This window comes from Electrophorus electricus, chromosome 4, assembly GCF_041902795.1.
Source record: "Electrophorus electricus isolate QZ-2024a chromosome 4, ASM4190279v1, whole genome shotgun sequence".
Taxonomy (NCBI): domain Eukaryota; kingdom Metazoa; phylum Chordata; class Actinopteri; order Gymnotiformes; family Gymnotidae; genus Electrophorus; species Electrophorus electricus.
Window position 1 is genome coordinate 9,084,743 of NC_137500.1, and position 19,274 is coordinate 9,104,016.

The 19,274-nt window shown below is 37.8% G+C and overlaps 1 protein-coding gene across 4 annotated transcripts; it reads right to left on the bottom strand.

Annotated features, from left to right (window-relative positions):
- Nucleotides 1-879: 879 nt before the first annotated feature.
- On the bottom strand, nucleotides 880-19,260 carry LOC113571839 (calcium-independent phospholipase A2-gamma). 4 transcript variants are annotated; one of them, XM_081712220.1, is made up of 10 exons: nucleotides 19,135-19,260; nucleotides 16,891-18,194; nucleotides 15,453-15,602; nucleotides 13,960-14,111; nucleotides 13,763-13,857; nucleotides 12,421-12,592; nucleotides 12,166-12,223; nucleotides 11,857-12,051; nucleotides 2,595-2,790; nucleotides 880-1,761 (listed from the first exon to the last, which is right to left on the bottom strand). In XM_081712220.1, exons 2-10 carry the CDS (start codon nucleotides 18,112-18,114, stop codon nucleotides 1,505-1,507), a joined length of 2,499 nt encoding a protein of 832 aa, XP_081568346.1. In that variant the 5' UTR covers nucleotides 18,115-18,194; nucleotides 19,135-19,260; the 3' UTR covers nucleotides 880-1,504. The 4 variants fall into 4 exon arrangements, with proteins under 4 accessions (XP_081568346.1, XP_081568347.1, XP_081568348.1 ...); XM_081712221.1 differs by having other exon boundaries at nucleotides 19,125-19,229; XM_081712222.1 differs by lacking the exon at nucleotides 19,135-19,260 and adding an exon at nucleotides 18,922-19,060.
- Nucleotides 19,261-19,274: the final 14 nt, after the last annotated feature.

Sequence of the window (19,274 nt, forward strand, 5' to 3'; positions counted from 1 at the left end):
CAGTAAACAGATTACATAATGAAGTCATTGTCAAAGGTGCAACATCATGAAATATGAAAATGTGAAAAGTCTTTCTAATGAACCACCAACGTAAGTGTTATCTTGGTGTGTACAGGGTACAGTACGAAATCCTTTAGGTTAATCTAATGTGAGAAATGTAACATTTAATCGCACAGCAGCATTTCAGAGCAGCTTTCTGTGTATAGCTATCCAACAATTCACTGCATCATATGTAAAATATTTAATCACAAAAAAGCCTTAGCTCTTCAGCTCTGTTAGACAATCCAATAAAACCATGCCATCCTTGCAGATTTCTATGTAAGCATACATGTTAAAGCAATCTCAAATACTTTATTATTAGATTGTTTTACATATATGCACAAAGTAGAACCAGATAAGAGACTACTGTTGTTGGACTAGATTAGACATCAGGGAACAATAAATTACATTTTCCCTATGAGGAAACGTATGAGGAACTTTCCTTATTTCCAACTCCTCAAGAGGAAATAATATAAAATAAATTATATGTGAGGTCATTATGGTTGTGGAAAATACACCAAAATTAAAATAGAAATTGCTATACAAAGTGACTTCTTGGCCTTCTACATCTTAAACCTTACATTATTATTTAGCAAATCACAGAATTAATGCTAATGGTTCAAAGGGTCTTCTAAAAATATCACAAAATCAGTATATTTGTAGATACATTATATTATTAAAATTTAAGAACAGAACACTATAGATGTTAACAAAACAATAAAAGAAAATATATATATACCTGACAAGAACATTCTAAGTGCTTACAGATATCTCACCATTTGAGATACGACGGAGACATGAGGCTTGTCATTACTTTCAAAAATACAAAAGATCACTACATATTTATTTTTAATGTTAGTGTTCTTAAAGAATTTCACCCAAACAGCCTGCATTTCTGCTTCGACTGTGAGGCTATATGCTTGATATGCATTTAGTTAGAATTCAAGCAAACTTGCATTTATTTATTTAGGATGGTGGTTTACTTTTTACTTTTTTTATTTATTTATTTATTTTTACCTTTTAAAACACCTTTTGAAGGAAGGGTGGTGTGCACACACATTTCTATGTAAATGGTATCTTTTAATGTAGTGATGCTTACAAATCCCATATAATACATAAATCCTGATCACTACCATTCTTTAAATTCTGAAAGAAACCATGGCAGTGTTTCTCTAATTTTTCCATTTTTGCCCAGATTGTTGGGACACTCACTTAACCAGTTTAGCATTTGAGTATTAAATCAATAGTGGTGATAGTTCAGGTGACAGATTATATACTCCAGATTATATATTCAAATTGGAACGTTCACCATTCTTGCCTAGGATACTACTCTAATCCTGTAGAACAGTAATGAAACTTCTGACTATAACTATTATCAGACCATGTTTTATCAACAAATGTAATGTGGTCCATGTTCATGCATTTTAGCAACCCCAGACATGCATACCAACATGTTTAAAATGTCCTACAGGCCACCGTACATGTGCACTCTGAGGCGGAACCACTCACACAGCCTCTGTGCTGAACTCTTCTCCTGTACAAGCTTGTGCACAGCCCGCTTCAGCTTCTGCTCATTGCGCTCCAGATAACGCAGCCCCTCTGCCTGAAGCTGGCTCAGCTTCTCACTGCGCCGCTCGTCGAGGGCCACATCCTCCGTCATGTGCGGGTTAAATCTGAAGTACGTGTTGGGGGGCAGCAGGCCGTCCAGCATGGTATGCACCTCTGAGACGGGAACAGAAGAAAAGAGCCACAACAAGAGGATGAAACAGACAGGAAGAAATAATGAAGGAGGTGCACTGGATACACATCATCATGTTTTATTTTAATGTTTGCATGTGATTACAAACAGACTAAAATCCTAAACTGACCCATAATAATGATGTCTGTTAAAATTTCTTTAGTTATTTACTGCACTTATAGTCTGTGTGTGAGTGTGTGTGGCATTTTACAGAAAACATTCTGTTTACAGGTGAGGGATAATCTCATGATAGAGGATGGGTAATCCACGATTTATAAATAACCTCCATGATTAAACCGTAGCTCTGTTTAATCCCAAATGAAAAGCACAGAGAAGGCATGGCATTCTACGAGTGTGTATGCACACATCTATACCCACAGTATGTGTTAAATCCTAAACAGGTCCAGTTAGTGTTACTCAATCCAGCTAGTGTGTCATCATTAAATTAAAGATTATATGTAATGGCATTTTAATTCCATACTTTCTTGTCAATATTTTCAATTGATATTAATATAAAACGTAATAAGCAACTTGATTTTTACCTACTTTTTCTCAGCCAAAAAAATACCCCCTCATTGTTTCCCAATACAATTCTGAATGTGAAATGTGACAGGCTACATGGCTTCTTGTGTGCATTTGATTTGCTTTGTTGGACCACATTCATACTTCTGAATTTTAGTATTGTTGAGGTCAGTGATATTCTAGTTGTAAATGTGAATCACTATTAAATTAACTCATATAAGTAACACATTATCCTGACACTTATCTATGCTCCCTTACATAACCAAAATGTATTGAGCAGATGTAATGTCCTCACCCTCTGTGTCTGTAGCACTGCTGATGACGTTGGTGAGCTTGGTCTTCAGGCTTGTGTAGGTGGTGGTGTTTTTGCTGGGAGCTTCAAAGCGGCCTGTACCCAGAGAAATCACACACTGCAGAGGGGACTCCGGCCATAGGCACTGACATTCATGGATTGCCAGAGCTGTTGGATTGTTTATCAGTAAACCACCATCCTAAAAGAGAGTGACAAGTGAATCTTGTCTATTAACTTTTCAACACACAGCTTTCCATCACTTTTCACTATAAATTTATACATCACGAGTGATCATATCCTCTGAACTATATTTTTTGGGAGTGAAAAACAGACAAAGATCACATATAGACAGACACTGCAGTATTCAGATAGGAAAGTCTGTAATACACAGTATAATCTTTCTGTGCTAATTCCATTTGTTATTTATCTAATCTAATCTACTAACAACCTGTCAGAAATAAGAACTCTGTCCTGCTTGCTATACTGTATATTAAAATAAAGTTTTTAAAATTGCTGACAAATTCATATAAAATCTATTAAATAAAAAAAAATTCATTTATTCACTATAACCAGACTAGCATTAAATTGGTTAACCATGGAATATCATGAATGAATAGTTGTGGAAATAAGACAGAAAATCGTTAAGCACTTCAAACAGGCACACAGCTGGAGACCTAAGGGGGCAGGGTGATGGGAAGCTTCAAACGGCGAGGAAGGGCCTCTCATTAGTGGGGTGAGGCCAGAGGGAGAAGCCCCTGGGTCTGAAGGTTTCTGGGGACTTCGAGCGTCTGCGTTTGTTAGAGCAGAGGGAAGGTTGGGTCTCTGAGGATTTCAGTCCTATCTTTTAAGGCCGCCTCTTCGGGCAGGACATAATGAGTTAGTTATGCTAAGAACAGTCTTTTAGAACACCACTGCTACCCAAGACAACAGTACTCTAAATCATTAGAACTGAGAATCTGTACCAGTGCCTCAAGGTTTTCCCAAAAAACAGAACTGAAAATATTGGAAACGACGGAAAAAGGGAGGTGTGATGGGGTTACAGGCAAGGCAAGGAAATAATGCCAGGGAACCCTGGGTGGCCTCAGAAACCAACTTGCCTCTAAAACTATTCTCAGTCACAAGGTGGAGGTGCCACAACATGAAAATACTAAAAATGGCTACACAGTCTAGAGTGAGACAAAACAAAACCAACAGGGACTAAGACTGCAAGTCTGTTTTGTCTTACTGTATTTCAAACATTGTGTTAATACTTGTTTAGCACCATTTAACCAGTAAGCGAATATTTTCCAAAGTTGTTATCCACAGATTTATACATACATGAATGATGTAATTTCACTTACTAGTATCCTAGTCTCGCATTGTGCCTTTCACCATTTTAATGTGGCAAACAGCTGCTTGCTCTTGCAGGAAAAGGAAATTTGGCTGGCACACAAAATGACCAACCAAAAGCCTACTATTCTGGCATGACACACAGAAAGAGGAAATTTCAAAAACTGAGTCATGACAAAGTCTCTCGGGAAAATAGAAATATGATGGTTCAGTTGGATGTGGAAAGTTCTGTTCTTGTAACTCAGACAAAACAGTTGGAAAGGCATTCAAGGTAAAATGTCAGCCTATAGCACTTCTCACCACTTTTTAGTGCCCACAAGCAATTCGGGAGGTCTGAATACCATGCTTAATCATCCAGATGCAATGTTAGCATCAATCGCTTCATTTTCCCATGCGGAAGCCACGGCTATGCCTTTGTGAGGCAGAATGCAGCTGGCCAAATCGTAATGGTGTGGCCAGGTTAACACACACTATAGATATCAGACTCTCCATCTACATGTGGTGGATTGTCTGTGGCTAAGACTACCACTATTCTAACTGAATCAACCAGGATATCTCCAAGCACTCTCGCGCTAAGGGACAGTAATGAATTAGCAGCCTGTCTTTAGCTTTTTATTGCCAGTATGGTTTCTGACAGTTAGAAAAAAGTTATTTGCTAAATGTAAAATGGCTTTCCCACTTAAAGGAGAAATACAGGTACTGATCAAAAAAGAGTGGGGGAAAAACACAGGTAAAACATTATTGTAATGACAAAACTCATTAGAAGGGTTGAAAAAAATGGAAGCAAGAAACAATGCTTCCTTAGTGAGACCAACAAACAGACAGGAATCTTGCATCCACTGAGGCCGTTGTCAACTTGCCTATAGAGATCAATACATCAACTTCTCTAGCAGAGGCATATGAGAAGGATTTGAGGTTCAAAACAATGCTGTTTAATACTCTTATATTTAATACACAAGTGAAAGCTAAGTTAAACAAAGGACAAAAAGGTACAAAGTAAAAAAAAAAAAAAAAAAAAAAAAAAAGGAAGAAAAGACTCAAGCCAAAGCCGTCATTCAAACTCGCAGCATGTGTGAATGACAGAAAGTTGCTTTTTCTCTAGTCTTGGTCTTTAGACTGTACGATACATACTACACACTAAACAGTAGTTAACTTTGTAAATCTTAAAGCTCCACTGTCATTGACAATGTAACACAGAAGTGTGTATACACATGCAGATGGATTGATCACTTCAAAAGGAAGCAAAGTATGTTTATCAAAATAGCTAACTGGATAGCAACATTATCTTACTCTGCAGAACACAAACAATGAACATTTTGCCTCAGATCACTGGATTTGAGAAGGTTTGCGCAGTTCATGACATCCAGTGGGAGTTTCGACGGAAGAGGCGTGGGCTGAATACTGGCCTTGGACAAGTTAGTGTTAACATGGTTCCTAAAGGCCAGAGTGCCAAGTAATCTTTTCCAGCTCTCTCAAAAAATGAGTGATATCCAGATTAAATACAAATAAGAATGCAATTGGTATTCCAGTCACCACATATACTGGATTGAGAGTGAAGAAAGCAAACCAACTGTAGTCAAGCTCCTGAAGTACAAAGAGGCGGTTTTATAGAAGGCCAAGACCTTATAAGATTCGACTTCAATGAGGATTATTCACTGGTTAAAGTGAAAAGAACTTATCTCAGTCATAAACACTGCTGGAACACACCCACCTTAGCAAGGATGCTGAGAGGCAACAGAGTTGATGAAAAGGACTAGACCCATCAGACTCATGTCACACATGCACGTGTGCATACACACACGCAAGCATAGACACAAAACACAAACACATTAGAGCATTAAAAAACACAAAGAATGGCTGTCCTTGCTTGATGTATACAATTAATCTGATGTTTTTGACATTTCTTTTCATAAAAATTACCCAGGAAAGGGCTAATACAATATGAATATATTTAGTCTTTAAATAAAGTTCACAAGGTCCTTTTTTTCAATTGTGGACTTGTTGATTACATTATAATATTCATGAATTACCTATTTCAAAGTCCATTTGTACAGTACCTTTGATGATGAAGCACAAGAGTTCAAATGGGATAGTAATTGTTATACTGTCATGGACTGGGGTAATATTACAAGCTATATTCCTAATAATGATTATCTTCGAGCAATATGAGATCTTGGGCAAGGTCACAGATGTTAGTATGGAAATTCATTTTTTAAGTTATCTCTCACTTGCCCCCTTAAGAAGTTAAAATGTACTTAATGTGACTAATGCCTATAATAAACAACACCCTTTCACAATATTACTAGTAATATAAGTATAACTTTTTTCTTTTTTTTTTAACAAATGTGTATAATCTTTCTACTAGATTACAAATGAAATGTCCCTCGTTCACTGAAGGGGATGACTGCTTAATAGTAAAACTTGTGAACGCCATTTCAATAGATTGCTGAAATAATTGACAAATTGATAACTTAAATGGTAGTATTGGATGGAGAACCATATTCATACTTTTCTTAATGCTCAACTTGTCAGTTTGTTGCCATTTATGGGAAAGGTGAGATAAAAAGTGGTCGTCATGTCAAAGGCCTGTGGGACTGGTAAAATTGCTAATTTAAACACAAAGGCTGAGGCTACTGAACAGGTTGAGAAGAACAATCTTCGTGGGGTAAGTTAAGATAGTTGAATGTCATAGTCAAAGTATATTAAAATACTGTTCTGAAGATGAGAAGAACCCAAGTCCATTTTAACACCCTTTTTATCTGTGCATTTTATTCAGTCCTCAGTCTTAAACCCTATTTGGGCAAGATGAGATTTACATGGAAAGGTGTGGTAATTATCACCGATGATCCTCAGTGATTGTAGTACCATCTGAATCTGCCATGCAAGTCATATTTAAGAACTGCACACTCCACGTCAGTAAAGAATCCATCTGCCTATTATAAAACGGTGCTAGAAATAACTCCAAATTATTTGAATCCTGTGCAAATTGGTATGTCAATAAATACGCCATCAGAGACTGTGAAAAAATGTTCAAGCACGTAAATCCTAGAGAAAGCATTTACCTGCATTTTACACTTTCTAATTTACTTGAGGAAGGCCTTCTCAGAGGAGCAATGCTTCTGGTAGATTTAGTTAAATTCTATTACTTTTAAGGGGCCTGCTAATTAAAAAACAAACAAACAAAAACAAAAACAATCAAAAAAACTTTTTACACTGAGTAGTCCACAATGACTCAAATATTGACTTGAAGGAGTTTACTTGAAGGTTAATCAGCAATAACACAGTATGTAAAGCCTTATAAATGGATGTTAAAATGCAACTTGCATAACATTTCTGGAATATACAAAAAACCTCTTACCTGTTTAATGACTAGTTAAGAGCCAATACCTGTACCATTGGCTGCTTTATGAATTACTATTTGTGTAGTGTCAATTGGGTGATGCAGTTATTGATAACATCAGGATGGAATTGCTTGTTAACAAGCTTCTTGTTTCTTCTGTAAAACATGGCTTACAGAAAAGATTTGCTTTCATTGGTAATTCACACACACACACACACACACACACACACACACACAACAGATGGAAGAAACAAAAATGGGGGGAAATACCAATCGATCTTAAAAACTCACTAGCAGCCTAGCACTCTTCAAAAGTATTTGACTTGCCTATTTAATTTAATTTAAGAAATTGAGAATCATGTTACCTGTGGACTCAGCACTTGTAAGTCTAAACTTATCATGCCTAATCTTAAGATATGCAGCCACAAACACCTCTTTTTTCCTAACCATTCTAATGTCCTTTATCTCCATCATGCTTTTTTTGACATTTACAAAAGTAACCTCATTGTCAAAGTTTCACCTCATTTCATTGTAAGCCTCCAATTATTTTTAGCATTTATTTTTCCACTTGTTCATGACAATCTATAATAAACCAGCAATGCATGTATGCCTTTAAGTGATTTCACCATTTCAGCTTTCGTTTTTCTCTAGGCAGAGAGCTCTTTGAGGAACTGTAATAACAGTCACAAATGGTCCCGAGATCTTTCCCCTCCCCACACCAGCTCTAAGGGCATTTCACACCATCAACCTACAACCTCAGTCAAGGGACTCTCTTCTTCAGGTCTGATTGTGGATTGGGAACATTTGGCAAGAAACAAGAATATTTGGCAGGTAGCGCAGAGCACATATGCTGTAATGATGTGCCAAGTTACTCTAGCACCATGAGGACAAGAAGACATAGTGGCTATTCATTAAACCTGAGTTACATAAGGTAAAATTGCTCTGTAACAATCCAGTGCCCCACAGTGATGGGCAAAGAGCAAGAGCTGGGGATATTTAGACATGCACTTGGGAAATGTTTATTTGGGCATGCTGATTACTGCTGTTTCAGTAAGAAAGTTTAATGGCTGAACACAAATTACTTTCACAAAATGAAAGAACTACACACATCATACTATAATGCAAATATATTTCAAATCAAATATACTTAGATTTTTAATTATCTTTTACCACTATACCTAAACCTTATTGGTCCATTATTATACATGAATTAATAAGGACTTAAGATTAGCTTCACTACTGAATATAAATATGCTGAATTTACAAACAAAATTCAGGGGAATTTTCCAAAACATCTTCCATGCATACTAGTCAAAGCACAAATGTAAAAACTTCAGTGTTTTAGACAGCCATGACTCTCACTTGACTGGCTGGGGCAGGAGGTCATTATGCCACATTATGCAATTACTCTGACTAGTTCACCATTGTGACCTTTGACCTTGGTAGCCAGAAGCTTTACATGAGGTTCAAGTTGCTATCATAAAACAAGAACGTCCCACCTGGGCAGGATGCAGTGAAGACTTTCCCAAGAACAGGAAATTAAGCTAAACCATGGAAGACTATAACACAAACACACATGCACACTTCATCTTGATATTAAACGTCTACACTATATTTGACTTTAGGGGTCAATTCAGAGTTATTTTTGGCATGGCATCCTTAATATGTGAAATGACTATGGGCTTAATTTAAGGTACACAATTATTTCCCCACCATAATGTTGTTCATTAATTCACAAAACAGTTGAGCTAATATAACAATGTGAAAGGTCATAAAAAGGTCATATGTGGGTAAATCTAAGACAATAAAATGTTTTTCTTTCAGGAATACCACTTTATTCCTATTTTGCAAGTAAGATAAACTATCTCTGTTACAGGGACCTTTTTCCCCAAATGCCTTTTGTCAGTCAATGTAATCAACAAACATGTCTAATCTTCTAATGCAGCCTGTCAAACCAATCAAGCATCTCCTACTGTGTATCTGCATTGTGTCTTACTGTAAACATTCACCTGGGTTTAAAACAGCAGCCTTGGAGCCTTGAAAGATTTTCTGTAAATGCATTAGACACCCCCCCCCCCCCCACCAACTGAAGGGATTGCTTCAGGAGTTTCAAGGGAGAAGTTCTCAACAAAAACAACAGCTAAACACAAAATAACTCAAAAAGGTGGGTCTAATATCAGATTTCTAATTCCAATCTCTTCCAATCAGTCCATTAGTGTTAAAGTCGTTTATTTTGCACACACATTTCCTGTACTGCATTGACAATATTTCTCTTGTGTTGTGCTGTCTTGATTCTGGTGCAAGCATATCTTTCAGCAGCTGTGTGAGGGTGGGCGCAAACGGTCTAACAGGCTTCATTCCTGCATGCCGTCCTGGCAGAGTCCATGGCAACTGCTGAAAAGATGCTATGCTCAGACATTCACCACCAACTTCCTCCCTCTGGGTCTGCTATAGTATGAAGCTTGCATATGTAAATGATACACAATTAGCTGGGAGGATGTCAACTTGCCAGTTTGTGGATTCTTAAATTGTTTGAAAAGTGACACACATCAAAGGAAATGTTTGCCATGACTCTTCCTTTCTGATTAAATGCTCCATTTACAGGTAAGCACAATGTGAATTTTCACTGGCACACAACAATGTGCAATGTACTTATGAAATGATCAGACACTCACTATAAGACAAAAAGCTCATTATGGTTTGTACGAATGAAAGTGGATTTTTCTGTCGATGTCAGTGGAAAAATGGCAGGATGACACCATCTGAAAACCACCCATACATCACTTTGCTGAAGGCAGGCCTGAATCGTTTTAAAAGAAGTACACAGAGAACAGCAGGGATCACCAGGACTGTAGTTTATGCACCTCTGAGCTAAGCTGTGGGTTTAATAGCGAGCTGCCATGGGAAGAATAGGGCACTCGAGACCATCTGACATGCCAGCCTGAGTTCCCTGAAAGAGCCCTGAAGGATCAGCCTGGCACCAAACATACCAAGAGACGAGAGGAAGAGCACTGTGTTTCTGGGTTTGTATGTGTGTATGTGTGTTTGTGTGGAATTTCAACAGAACTGAGGAAGAGAAAGACAGATCTAGGAAATTATGTAAATTATGTAAAGGAGTCATTAAACAGAATCTTAGGTCTAATGTGGAGCTGCCAATAAAGGCTCATGAAGGCTTTCTAAGATATCGATTTTAGAATAAATGCCTGTGTGTGTGTGTGTGTGTGTGTGTGTGTGTGTGTGTGTGTGTATGTATGTATGTATGTATGTATGTATGTATGTGTGTGTGCATGCACACACACCTGTGCTATGAATGGTACATACTCATATTGTAACTACCGGACTTTTATAAAGGAAATCCAAGTGCTATGCAACAAATAAGAAACTAATCTACAAATGAAAGAATTTACACTAAAAGGCATTCATTTCTTTAGGAATATTTGCAGTACAAACTAATGCTTATTCATGTCCACTAATGCTTATTCCTGCACTTTACTAAAGTTTCTACTTACTTTTTGTTTTTGATTATTTTATATGTGGCTTCTTTTTCTTTTTGAGTCCAACTGTGGTACATCTAAAACTGATCAAATAAATGCTATATATGTCCTTCTTCCTCAAAGTGTGTACATGTATGTGTATAATGAGTGTCTAATGACATACCAGGAGGAAATCCCAACTCTACAGGGATCCATCAGCAATTCTCTTTGATTCCTTCCCAGCAGTCCCACATGTTTAAATTAAAACATGGAGCTCTGCCTCAGCACCTGCTCCATGATGTTTCAATTCAAGAGAAAGACATGGTGGAAAAGGAAAAATAGCAGGGCCTCTTTCTATTTATACAGAGGACTGGAAATGCAGCAGTACTTCTCTATAAAGACCTGATGGAAAACAAGCTTTAAATAGGCATACTTGTTTGTTTGTTTTTTTAAAGGCCTTTTATGTAGGAGTAAAAGGTCTAGATCAAATCACTGAACTAAGCACAGGTTGTGACCTTAATTTATGTGTAACCAATAGCAAAACTGATTTCAAAGAGCCAATCTTTCAACCTTTGACATGTACATTATTCAACTGTTATGTAACAGAACATGTTTTGAACAAACAGTAGATCTTAATATCAGCAGGTTGAAACCTTAATAACCGCTGTACTGTACTATATTTATGTCCAAGAAGAAGATAGAGGGGAGTGGCAAGTTTCTCAGTAACAAGTTGGAGAGTGCTACACATGATTATAAGAGCTAAGTAATTAACTTAATTGAAAAACAGTGAAGCTAAATTTAAAACAACCCCAATGTCTTACACAATCTATTATTGGACTACAGGTAGTGCCAGTGATTGTGTTCAAGTGGTCTGCTGGTTTTGTTTCATTCAAGGCAGCCATCCATCAATTTCTGTCTCCTATATTCACTCATGTCTCTGCAGGAGCTTTCTGTAGATGCTGAGACCACAATATGGAGTGCCATTGGAATACAACCATTAAAGAGCATCAAGCAGATGGTGCTTATAAATGTCCTTGCATTAAAAGGCTACTTTATGCTCTTGCTATTTTACTGACATCCCCTCACTGACTGCGCGTAAGGCCTATGTAACATCTGAATTTACCTGGTGAAGGTTGGTGCCTAGTGTGAACTCTTGAAAATAGCCAGGAGCAGCAGTGGAAGCTCTGACGGCCTCCCAAATCTTGTGTCTGCAGCTGCCTCGGTAGTGGGATCGCACACCAGGGGGCAAGTTGTAGTTCCTGAAAATGTATGCCTTTAATGGAGTCCCCTTATTCACCACTGTGCTCACTGCTGCCACCTGGTGGAGAGAGTACAAAGACTTATTCCAGGTGCCAATGGTATGTCACATCATTTTTTTTATTCAGGACACAAGGACATAATGTTTACAAGAATAACACTCTCTTACACCAACCTTAGGACAATCAGGGTTTCTTGATGTTTCAACCATAAGGTCAGAGCCCATTTTTTCCCTGTTTGAAAATGAGAAATTATATTAGACCAAACAATAACAATCAAACAATAACAGCTCTCCTAATATGTTTTTGTGATGTAAGGCATGACTCCAACATTCAACAAATTGTAACCAATTTTAAATAAACCACTGTGCTAATACACCCTGTACTAATTAATGTAGATCTGGAAAACAGGATTAGACTTTTGTACTCACTTAAGAACTTTCTCCCAGACCTCAGTATCGTAGAAGGCATGGCTCCAGCCCATCTTCACAGTACCCACAATAACGTTCTGCTTGAAGACATCAGAGCCCAGCTTCCTATAAAGCTCCTCACACTCACTCAGAGGGGTACGATACACACCCAGCATGAAGCCTAATATAGCACCTGAGGAAAAACACACATACATCAACTCAAAATGCATCCAATATTACATATTTAAATTAATAAATGTCTTAACACCTTTTTAAATAAATAGGAGAAAAATCCACTTTCTCTCTAGAGCTGCCATACTAAATAGCCATGGTTATGACCAATTCGATTAATGGACAAATTAAGAACTGTGATTATACAAGATATTGTTTATGTTTCACAAATGATGCTGCTCACATATATCCTGCAGGCTTAGGTAATTTGAACACACCATGTCATCTTTTGATCCAAGTGAACCCCTCTCGTGTCCAACTGCCACTTTGAAGCTCCATGCCAGGAGCCCTGGCTAAGCAGCATACATAATACAGACACCCAGCGCAGCACTGATACTGTGTACTCACCCACACCCACACCCACACCGTGACTCTAGAGCCCTGCTGGTTTGGTATAACAGGCACAGACGATCCCTCAAATATCCCTATCCTGCTCTCTCATAAGGGGATTATATGGGTTTGGCAGAATCTGTGATTTTGGAAAAGGGGGTGCAGAATTTGGAATGGAGCTTGGTGCTATGAAAATAGACACAGACTTAAGATCCTGCTGTTGCAACAAGAACATTACATTTCATTTTAGAGCGTACGACCAATGAAACGGAATAGTTGGAGAAAGCAGAGTTAAAGCTAAGATAAAAAGTGCCCCCAGGTGGTCATATGAGGCACTGCTACAGAGCACATTTCATCACAGTCACATTTTAGCAAAGGTAGATACTTGAAAACATTGCATTGGTTTGACCATTATTTATTATTAATGTAATAGTTATCATAAATCTCCTTTTTAACATTTTTCCACAAATAATGTAACTTTACAAAAGCTAGAACTGGAAATAAAATCACATCTGATTTATAGCAGAGACTATGCTGAGGTAGGCACAGATATTTAAAGCTACATTATATACATCTACGAGTGGCAATCATGCTTGACTAACTAATTACTTGTCTGCATCTCATGATCAGTGGAAAAGAAAGACACTATGCTGAGATACTTGACAATGACATGGAATGTCACTTGACTAAAGTCTCTGAAATCAATTGTGATGATGTCTCTGCTACAGCAGCTTGTTATTATTCATTGCAGGACTTTCATACATGCACTGAGACACTGAAAACCCAGAAGAGGTTATCTTACCTGTGCTCACACCACAAATGTAATCAAAGAGCTGGTAAATAGATTTTCCTGACAGCTCTTCCAGCTTTTGCAGAGTCTGAAGAGCCACAAGTCCTCTGAAAGTAAACAAGCACAGAGAAAAAGAGAACCATGAAAAATGCAGTGCCAGGAAGAGCTTAGCCCTGTTCTAACTTCAGAACATGGAGGTTAGAGGATACCTTGTACCACCTCCATCAATGGACAGTATGCGTATTCCTCTGCTCTTGACTGGATCAGTGTAGCCTACCAGGGCGAGCGCCTCTCTGACCGCAGCCTTTAGGGACGGATCACAGGGATGCCGCAGACGAAGCAGACATGGAATTACCTTCTCCTGGTGAGCACAAAGTCAATAACATTTCACAAAAATTACATCCATGTTATAAGCTATGTCTGTATTTTTGTCAGTAAAACAAATTATCATTATAAAAACAATATGGTTTTTAATTGATAGAGATGAGCTCAGAAGGAACATACCTACTTAAATATTCTTTGAAATAAAAAGGTATTAATAACCACTTAATAAAAGGCATACAGTCATCAGTGCTATAGTAGCACCTCATGTAACAGCAGAAAGCTTAGTTGACATTTGAGAAGTATCTGAAAACCAAAAACAGAAAACAAACAACACCAAAATGTAGCTTCCCCATGCTCACTTAATTTAAAACAAATATTTGCTGGCAGGTGATTTAAGGAACAAAATAATTAAGACCAGCCTTTACAATGAAGGCTAGTTAATGTTTGTCATGTGTCTGTTCTTTCAGATTTACAATAAAGCTTCTTCAATTCTACGAAGTTCTAATGCCCACTCGTGACACATATCATACTAAAAACTACAGTGCAGTTTCTTTTGATAGACCCTGCTTCAATATAGATAAATATAACCTAGTTCTTTTTTGCAATTCAGCTTTGTTACCAGTTATAGTACAACCTCTACAGAAAAGAGAAATAATTTTTTTAAATAGTTTATTTAAAAACAAACAAACAAACAAAAAAAACAACATCATAAATGCACTACTTTTTCAGTCATTCTCTTAACATGCAGAACTGTAGTCCACACAGATAGGTGGGACTACAATGTCTGGTTGCCCTAAAAAAATATTTTTTACTATTTTTTTTTTAACAACATTTATCCATGCTGTAAAATCTTTACCCATCTTGAACATCCTGGAATCTTTTCCTTCGTTTTCTTTCTTTGTTAGGGGCCACTGGGATACGAACATCTCATGGTTGAGTTCAAGAGTCCTTATTAGCTAGTGTTATGGTAGCTCTTTGGTGTCGAACTTCGTTGTTTGACACCAAAGAGATTCTGTAACACACTAGATAAAATGCGTCTAGTCAGTGTTTCAATTTTTTCAGCCAACTGCTTCTGACCAGCAGGGGGCCCCCAGATTTCTGGCTTGCATAATGGTAAAAACCACCACTGCACACAGATTAATTAAACTGGCAAGAAACTGTAAATCATAAAACTGATTCCAGCCCTAAGGCTATAAACTTGAAGTGACAATATTCATAGTTAATATATACACATGTATATGTATATAGCTGCAGCATATACAAGCTAAAATTAATACTTCTACTTACATTAATACTACATATTACAGAGCTTCATACCACTATGATTAAGTCCACTTCAAATGATGAATTAGTGAGTGGAGTTGCTGAAATGACTCACCTTGATGGCAACCAGTCTGGTTTCGGGGAATTCCAGCAGGTGGTAGCTGAGCTCCTCCACCCTGCTGATGTAAAGCCTGACGTCTGAAGTTCTGTGCAGGGCTTGCACCAGTGCTCGTGTTCGATTATCCACACTCACCCGAGCAATGATCTGCAGAATGGAAGTTTCTGAGATTTTGGGGTTTTTTTTAGATTTGGAAACACATTGGTTTCCACCTAAACAAACTTAATCGTCATGCAGTAAAATGCAGAAAATACATTTTACATGGTTTTCACTCAAAAAGAAACTGTGTATAATGTATGTACTGATATGCCCACATAATCCAAAATCTATATGGACATCTGGAATTAAACAATGCACTGTGGCATAAGACATATGAGGTTGACTGAAAGGACAGCGCAACATATCTTTTGTTAATTTAGAATTCAATATTGGCCTCAGCAATACCAATATCACAGAAGACTGCCACATGCAAATGAGCTTTATAACACACATTTCTTCTTAATGGCTGTGAAGATCCTGAGTAATCTCTGATAGTTCTATCGCAGATAAGTGTTCTCAGGGTGCTTTAAGGAATTACAGCACTCACACAACAAGCATAAACAATACATGTAAAAATAAAAATACAATAATTTGAACTTTAAATATATCACATCAAGGGATAACTGTGGGTTTTCATTTTATGTTTTTTTTTTACAAAGCATAGCCTATTGCAGTCGCAATATGCAGCAAAATCTGAATATAGTATTTTTCTCTACATCATGCTCAGTGCTATAGACTTTCCTTAGGCATAAGCACAGTCCCACATGAATACAAACACATATAAGAGTCACATAACCTAAGAATATGAGCTCCAAGTTTATTTTCCTGCAATAATACATAGACAGCTTTGCACTAATGCTCTTCATTAAACAGACCATATCATGCAAACAAGAAACTTCAGTTAACCAAGTTACAAGGTAAAAGAATACACAACATACTTCAGAGTGCGCTGGCTAAATCACTTTTCTATATGGCACTGGCACACTGTTTTTAACTGGGCATTCACTCACACTGATAGCTAAAAGAACAATGGGAAAGGATCATTTCAGTTATGAATTGCTAAAGAAATTGCCTAAAATGAAAAGGAAAATAAATAAAAGTACTTATATGTTCTGGCATTAGCAGTAAAATCACATAACTAAAGACACTAACATTTGTTTAGGGCCTTTTGAAAGATGGGTGTTAAAAAATTTGATATAATCAAGGACCAGTGGGTTGTTAATGCCAGAAAGATTCTGCAGACAGTAAGCTGCACTGTAAAGATCTGTTTATAGGAAGACTAAATAAAGGTTATTAATTAAATAAACAAACAAACAAAACAAAAAAATCCATTAAATAAGAAACATCTTTTAAATACAATACAATCCTTATAGACTATTTGTATGCCACTCATTACCTTTTCTCTTTGAAGCAGAAGTCTCCTGGCTTTTTCCTCTGCTGTTCTCTGTTCTTTATTCTCAGCTGTTTCCTTCTGTTTTGAGTCCTCAAAAGGAAGTTGTTTATCTGCCTCTGAAAGACCACTTTTTGGTTCTGGTTTAAGCTTGGGAACAAGGGGGACAAGGTAGTTTCCTACAAAGGCCTGTACTGTAGGTGCAGAGGAAGCTATGTAATGTCCAAGGCCTTTCTTGGAGGATGAAGGAGAGTCTGGTAACAGAGGCACAGATGATGCAGATGACAGCTGGTCCTTTGCTAGCACATGGGTGGGCATGTGGTCACTATTCTGGTGGCTCTGGCCAGGTAGGGGTTGCTGATCAATATAAGTTTGGACTTCTTTCTTTTTCTCTTTTGTCTTTGTAAAGCTGCTAAAATAAGCATTGACATGTTGTGCCAGGTAATTATAGGTCTCGTCTAGGTTGACGCTGAATGAACCCGGATGGAAGAGTGGAGTGGTCTGCTTTGATGAGATAGAACTGTTGGAAGGAGATACAGATTCTCCTGATCTAGCTTCAGATGCCACAGTGGTAGCTGTTCCAGTCATTCCTGGGGTATGGACCTCAAAAGACTTTTTTGTTTCCTTTTGTTCCTGGAGATGCTGAGATGTGGCAGAGGATGTTTCAGGAAAACCTGAGGTTGTGTGTGGGGGTGAGCTGATGGATGATGAGGATGGCTGAGGTACAGGCACAGATGTAGCTGCCAAGGCAGATCCATTTCTCTGATCTGTAAATGAAGCTGTCTCTGAATTTGCTTCCCTCTGTCTGGTCTCCTGGCTGGCACTAGGTCTGAGCCATGCTAACCTGGAGAAAACTTCTGCTTGTGTCCCACTTACAACCTTTGAAACTGATTCTAAGGTGTTCTTCAGTCTTAACATACGATGCCTCAGATCTGTACACCCAAGGCAGGCTGAGGTATTGAAACTAGAAATACTGGTGATCAGAAACATCTTGTGTTTGAGGGAGCTAGTACTGCAGTGGCATACCCTACGGACTTTGGCCTCTTGACTGTGCCTGTGCTTCCAGTTGTGATAGTTGTCTCTGTAGCTGACAGACCTTTTGACATGAAGTTGGCAGGATGGATTACATAATGGTAAGAATGACACAACCCTCTGGCCTTGTGTATGCCACAAGTACGCAGCCCTATTCACACACAGAACATATGAATCTGTAACCATTCTAAAAGTCATGACTTTAGTTAACTGAGGTTAACATCTTGGATATCCCATGTTTTTTGACTTGGAAGATACATCCTTTAGGACAGAAATCCCTGTAGAAAAAAAAATGTTTAAGAAGTGAACAACCTAATGACGTTTTAAATCATACAGCAAGCAGAACTTAATACTTCACAGCCAACAAATGAGTCTAGAAAAAGAACTACAAAGAGCGATAACTAGTGTTTAATAACCCCATATTTCTGGTTACCGTCAAGGTCTCAAGAACATTTAGGACTATGCACTAATTTGTCAGTTAGTTAAGTGTAGTAGGAGTATTCGTAATGCATTATTATGATGGCACGAAGTCTTAACTCTGGGTCTTTTCCACTTGTTCATACTAGCGCGACCATTCTGCGAGTCGTAGTCCGAATTCTTTTTGTGTGTGAAATAATCGGGCTAACAACAGTCGGTTAGATTTGTTATCTAGCGTTAACAAATGGAGGATAACCGTAAAACAATTAGCCGACTAAGTTTCATTTACCAATACTGTCTCTGTGGTAGCTAGCTAGCTAACAGTCTTAGAATTACAATAACACTTCTGACTGGAATGTAAATTAGCTAACCTAGCTACCTAGCGGTACCTAGATAACGTTTTACGTTCTATAAAATTGCGTAGTTAGCTAGTTAACCTAGCCTTGTTATGACTGCCTATTAACCGGTAGTTAATAACTCATGAAAAATGGTCAACTATCATAAAGCTAAATACGTAACTAAACAACCAAGTAGCAAGCAATGCATTTAGTGACTCTGTAAATTAGAATAATTAGCTGGTTATCTTACGTTTCACGATGTCTTGGCTAGCCAGATAACGTTAGTAATAGCTAGCTAGCGTTAGCGTGCTACTACGTTAACTACGCATAGTACTTTTACCGGTTACGCAGAACGGGATGGTGGGCATGCTTGCCAGCATGTGCCTTAAATGTAACCTTACATGAATCTTATTGTCATTTCACAATTTCGGTGAACAATGTGAGTAAACAAACCTGTACATACAGCGTCTTAAAAGCCTTTACGAAACATCCGAGTTCGCATTTAAGTTGAGATCATTCTACGTCACAGACCGCCGTTGGAAAGTAAAATTCAAGGAAAACAAAAGTCACGTGGTTTGGTTGACCTGTCAGTGGGCTGCTCGT

Coding starts and splice junctions, on each gene's coding strand:
- LOC113571839 (XM_081712220.1), bottom strand. CDS start 18,114: ATGACTTTTAGAATGGTTACAGATTCATATGTTCTGTGTGTGAATAGG. Junction 14,112..15,452: donor CCAGACTGGTTGCCATCAAG/GTGAGTCATTTC, acceptor TGTGCTCACCAG/GAGAAGGTAATTCCATGTCT. Junction 2,791..11,856: donor TAGGCACCAACCTTCACCAG/GTAAATTCAGAT, acceptor ACTCTCTTTTAG/GATGGTGGTTTACTGATAAA.